Source organism: Schistocerca serialis, chromosome 1, assembly GCF_023864345.2.
Source record: "Schistocerca serialis cubense isolate TAMUIC-IGC-003099 chromosome 1, iqSchSeri2.2, whole genome shotgun sequence".
Lineage (NCBI taxonomy): Eukaryota > Metazoa > Arthropoda > Insecta > Orthoptera > Acrididae > Schistocerca > Schistocerca serialis.
In genome coordinates, this window is record NC_064638.1 from 207,958,705 (window position 1) to 207,964,770 (window position 6,066).

Below are 6,066 nucleotides of genomic sequence, written 5' to 3' on the forward strand. Positions count from 1 at the left end.
ACATTAGTATTATAGCATACAATTTCTTTCTCTCTTTGCAGAGAAGAGTCACTCCAGGTTTCTTAGAAACAATAATTCTCACTGTACTTGCAAAACTACCTGACTGGCTGAAAGAGTTCCTAGCACAGCTAGTCATCACACTGGTGAAAATTATATGGGGTTAAAAAGTGGATGATGTAATGTTGACTGGGAAACTGTACTGCAGTGGATGGAAAATGTGTGCAGACAGTGAAGCAAAGAATACAGTCAGTATTTGCATTAAAACACATGGAGATCATCTGTCTTTGTATTATACGATTAACAACTGTATTAGTGCATATTTTATGAATTATTTGAATTACTTGTATTTATTTTTATTATATTTCTATTTTTATTTACTTGTGCAGTTCTTGAGACAGTTGTTTTGTTATTCCTAAGATCCAAGTCGACATGAAATGAAGAGGTCTCTTTGAAATCAAAAGTCGAATGGAAATAAAAACACAGGAAGCACTATCCGGTCTGTCTTCAATCATTATGCTGAACAACATATATGTACAATCATTAAATCGTCATATATCATACTTCCTTGAATTTATTTTCACCATATTTCCTCCAAGGCATGTTTTGTACAAACAAACCTGGAAATTTTACTGCTCTGGAGAAAAATCTCATTTGAGAATAATTTTATGTAGCTCTCTTTGTTGTCACATTAAGTAGCTTCCAATGAGCACTACCTAGCCTTTTATTCTTATCTCATATCTTCCTTCTAATTTCATTCACACCCTTAGCTTCAAGATTCGTCAGTAGCTCAGCATTTTAATGTTTTTATTTATTTCCTTTAGTTTCACCTGAATAAAGCAGGGTGCTTCAAAAATGTTGCTTCTGGTACTGTCTCAGTTTTGAGCCTCTAATTGTCACCAATATTATTTGTTTTGTTCATGGGGTAGACCTTGTAAGAGATAGCAGGATGACAGATATTGGAACAAGTGACTATAGGACCTAATCCTTGGAAGGAGATGATGATGATGATGAATGCTTGGTTTCCATGAGTCTTTGCAGAATCTACATGTCACCCATATTGTGTTATTTTGCTCCTAGGTAAATATCATCTTTTCGTCCAGTATATTGTCATCAATTGTTTTTCAAGGTTCCTGTTACTGTATCTTTTCTAAACCAGTGATTATCGATAGAAAATCTCATTCACATGAACAAAATCATATGTAACACTTAGCTGAAAAAAGGAGAGAAATTACATATTTATTTTTAGTATTTTACTTACTTAACTTTTACTCTAATATTAAAATTCAACACCAGTATTTAAAAACCATAACTTTGTCATAGTTTATTTAAGGCATTATTGTCTTTCTTTCGACTTCAGCTCTCAGTTCCTGTAAATATGAAGGGAAATGAGAATGATAAAGAATATCTTCAAAGTTTCTACTTACTACTATCATATTTGTTCTCTTTCTATAGTGATGTTATGTGTTAAAGTACTATAACATGTCATGTTGGAATTATTTTAAAGATGTCACAGAATACCAGAATTTTACCTCAAATTATTATCAAATTAAAGTAATAATAATTTTTTATTATTTGCTATAAAATAATATGGAACTGATAATTAATATTTCTATGAAATTTCTAAAATTGTTGGAAGAAGTAACAAATGATGATTATTTAAGTTAGTCTGTTGAATCTATGAAAGTGCAGAACAACATTTAACTCTGGAGGACAGGCCTCTCCTACCAGTTCCTATACAATGCAGGATAGATTCCATGACAAGTGTACTTTCACATTGGCTCCCACTGAGTACCATTAATTGGATACTGGCGCTACAGTAACGTTTTTGTCCATAGAGATGTACCAACAATTGATTTCTGGGCTTACTTACAACATACCATGACTTTGCTTGGCTGTGGCCAAGCAAAAATTCCAGTTTTAGACATATACCATGTCTTGCCCACAGCCAGTCTGTTTATTCACCATCTACAGTTTGTAACAGTCAGCCACAAGGATGTTCCAAACATATTTCACGTGGACACTTTTAATGCATTTTGTGTCATAAACTGTATTCATGTGATATCCACTGTGAAACATACTACCAGTTTCTCCTTGTGCAGGGTCTCAAACATTCAATGTCAGCAACACACTACTTCAATTTTACCCAGCACTGTGTGGCATATCAAGCACTCCAGCAATATTTCAGAGGTTCCTTAACTAATTACTGCAGGACAATCTCCACTGTTCAAATTGTTTGGGTATCATAGTAACTGTAACAAATAAAAAAGACCATTTACATAACTGCTGGTGAGTGTAATGGTGCTGCGACAAACAATCAACTGCTGCAACCTGTAAAATTGCTCATTTATACACAGAAAATTTAATTAGGGCATATTATTTGAAAAGATGGAGCAAGATCAAGAGAATGTCACGTACAAGCCATACAGAAACTCTATGTGCAAAATTACTTAGGACTGGTTATCCTCTAGCTTGGTTATACTGAATACAACATTCCTACAGAACAAGCATATCATCATGGGATGTCTACATCTAACATGAATTTATAGCAATTCTAATTATCTGCCCATTAGATGGACATACATCACTTTTTGTATCATAACAATTATCTTTTGTTTTGGTTTTGTACTTCCTTTTTGTGTACTTAATACCTAGACCTCTGTCTATGCTTTATTTTGATGCTGTGTCATGCAAAGTAGATAACAGATATGCCTCATATTATTTGCGAAGCAATGCTTGATTTATGATGTACTACTCTTTTTGTCATTTACTAAGACCAGGATTGTTATACAGCACCAAGACCTGAGACTACATTGTGGATTGACCTCATGACTAATTTCTACATAATGACTCAAAGGTTGGCTTGTTATTTTCTTATTATCTTAATTGTCAACAAAAGTAATGTACTGTTTTAGAGTCATAATTATATTGCTATTCCTATTGTATTTCGTATTCGAGTGGTAGTACCTATAGTTCAGTCTGCATTTTATTTGACATGATGGGTACACTATACATGACCAATGGACTTTTTTTTACCCAATATATGCATCAAATTCCTTATGTATTAGATCTGCAACTTTTCTTCTACCATTTTGCAATCGATGCTCGACCCCATATTTCAAAACCTGTCAAAACTTACGAGTACTTGGAAACATTGAAACAGGAAGTCATGCCCAATCAGCCGTATTCCCTAGACAATGCTCCCTCTGAATACCACCTTTTTTTTATCAATGTCACACGGCCTCACTGTGCAAAATTGGTTCGATACATGGATCTCAAAAAACTGCCAGTTCTTCTACTGTGGGATGCATATGCAGCCTGAAAAATGGGAGAAATTAAAGCTAGTGATGGCCAGTACTATGAATCGTGAAGTTTCTGTAAGTTTTTCATAATAAAGCTTCAAATTTGTAAAACAGTGGCGGAAGTAAAGTTATAGACTTCATATATTTTATCTATAATCAGTGCACTTGTAACATCGCAACTGTGTTATGTAGTAATATGTAAATACAACCTCCTTTATTTTTAATTTTAGTTAGATTTGATAATGATAGTAATAGCAATAACTACAGGCTTCATCAAAATTAAAAGTTTAGAATCATTATTGAAATACCTGCGTGGCAGAGCAGTATTGATCAATGCAAGCGAAAGTTCCTTTACATGTTACTTTTTTGTGTGGTAACTGTGTTAAACTACCAAGTAATAGAGATATATTCCTGGAGTTCTAGATGACTAACGTGAGTAAAGATTTTCTTTGAGCGAGTATGTGAATTGTGAGAAAATCATATTTAATGTGAGTAATGGAAGTATCATACAGGCACATAAAGGAATACGTTCGCCAGATACCACTGTCTTTCGTGTGCTCTCGCCTTAAGCGATAGGTGCCAAACAGAACTGTAACGATCAACCCTTGTTATTGTAACTGCTGTTTCTTAGAGGATAAAGTGCCTCTCAGTCACATTTGAAGGTTATTGCTGTTTATTTTTATTCGTGACTAACCAACACTACTTCCCAGACCACCACAATATAACTATGATTTGGATAATTACACTGTGTACTTATGAGAGTGGATTAGTAGGGCTATCCTTGAGTACTACTAGATCGTGAATTATCGGAGTTTGTGGCACTCGCAGCATTTCACGAACGTGAGATGGACGCTGGTACACTGCTCACCCCAGTAAATGAAGAGAGTTGCATTTTCACTCAAGTAACAGGTAATTGACATCAACTGATCTGATTCAAACATGTCTGCATTTACGTTTTTAAATCAGAATTTGCATGCTACCAATTACATAGATGGTTATGTGGGATTGATTAACATATTTTATAATCTTCTGTCGAGCCTGCTGTTCCATGCCATACTTTAATTACAATTGAATCAGTTATTATGGAAAGGTCATGAGTCCACTTTTTCACAAATTCAGATTTCAGTATTTTTGCATTCTCCATCTGTAGGCGCATATATGTGTTGAGAACGTCATGAGTTTCTGCCTTTAAAGCTAAGAAAATCGTTGCCAAAATATTTAGTTGGTATAAAAGTGTCGAGAGTCCAGGACTCATTACGTTTCATACAACATCTTCTCATTAGCATTATGTAACATTTTTTAAATCACCAGAAGTAGCCTATGGTTTATGTCCCTACATTAACAACAATCAGATTTTACCAGCACCGATTTAATGCTCTATTGCTGACACCACATTGTATGATAAATCTTGTGTGGTTTTTGTCTAATCTTTCATTAGTAGCGGCAATTTAATAATAAAAAGGGCATGGACTCAAATAAAGAAGGTAACAGCCATAACAAGAGGAAAGGCATACAGCATTATGATAAATATAAACACTTCACAATAAAGAAGGCTAAATTACGAGGAGAAGCGTACATTAACTACAAAGGACAAAACATTCCTGCAACTGCAACGGGGAAAAATTGCAAGTAAGTATGAATTTAAAAACTAAATGTTGACTACATGTTTTGTATATGTATAGTAAAACATGAAGCCTGTTTCCCTTGTATATTCTAAACACTGTTTTCTTCTATTGCAGTTACAAGCTTCGCCGTTTTGATGCCATTGATGAGATCGACAGAGCCCAGATCCTAGAAATGTTCAAGGAATTCAGGAGCAAGGAAACACAAGACAGATATCTACAAGGTCCTACGGAAGTTACAGAAATTTTCCGCAGACGCCCAAAGAAGGATAGTCCAAAAAGTAGGGAGAAGAACTTCATTTATCATGTTTAAGTTCAGGAAACGGAATACTGCTATGTAAAACTGCATTTATTAGTATTCATGGCCTGAAGAGTGACAGGAGGATTTGAAGATTAGGAAACCTACTGGTTTTAGGAAAATCTCCGATAGAAAACAGGAGTAAGAGCATGGGAAGCAATGTCAGAGCTATAAAAGATGATGTTATTGATAAAATAAAGGAACACATTGAATCGTTCGAGGTAAAAGTTATTCACTATGCAAACAGATATATTAAGTACTTGAAGGCCGGTTTGAATGTAAAGATCATGCATTCGCTATTTCTAAAAACGTTCCTTGATTTGAATGTAAAATATGGATTTTATTTAAAGTTTTTCCACGAAAATTATAATTACAGCTATGGTAGACCTCAAAAAGATGTTTGTAGTTACTGTGACAAAATTAAAACTAAACTAAAAACCATTTTCCTTTGTGATTCAGCTAAAAGAGTGATTGTTGCCAAGTAAATTGTTCATATTCGAAGGACCAAAAAGTTTTATAAAAAGATAAAAGCTGTACAGGAAAAGTGCAAGCAAAACGACGATGTCGAAGGCATATGTATGGATTTTGTGCAGAACGTACCACCACCCTGCATTCCAGTGCAGGAAGTGTTTTACCTACGTCAGCTCTGGGTTTTTACTTTCTGTATTTACGACCTTAAGACTGGTAAACCTCATTTCTTTGAATTCCGTGAAGGAATAGCCAAAAAGTGACTGAATGAGATTTGTAGTTTCTTGCTTGTTTTCTTCGAAGAACATTACTTAGGTAAAAATATTAAGGAGATGCACATTTTCTCTGATGGTTGCCCAGGAACAAAACCGTAACAATT

At 34.6% G+C, this 6,066-nt stretch overlaps 1 protein-coding gene across 1 annotated transcript in view; it reads left to right on the top strand.

Annotated features, from left to right (window-relative positions):
• Positions 1-5,600, top strand: part of LOC126465865 (estradiol 17-beta-dehydrogenase 2-like) — a 192,592-nt gene extending 186,992 nt beyond the window's left edge. Inside the window, exons 8-10 of the mRNA XM_050096340.1 lie at positions 42-4,208; positions 4,738-4,928; positions 5,039-5,600. Coding sequence (XP_049952297.1) covers positions 42-164 — 123 coding nt within the window. The 3' untranslated portion in view covers positions 165-4,208; positions 4,738-4,928; positions 5,039-5,600. The remainder of the gene's footprint in view (positions 1-41; positions 4,209-4,737; positions 4,929-5,038) is intronic.
• Positions 5,601-6,066: the final 466 nt, after the last annotated feature.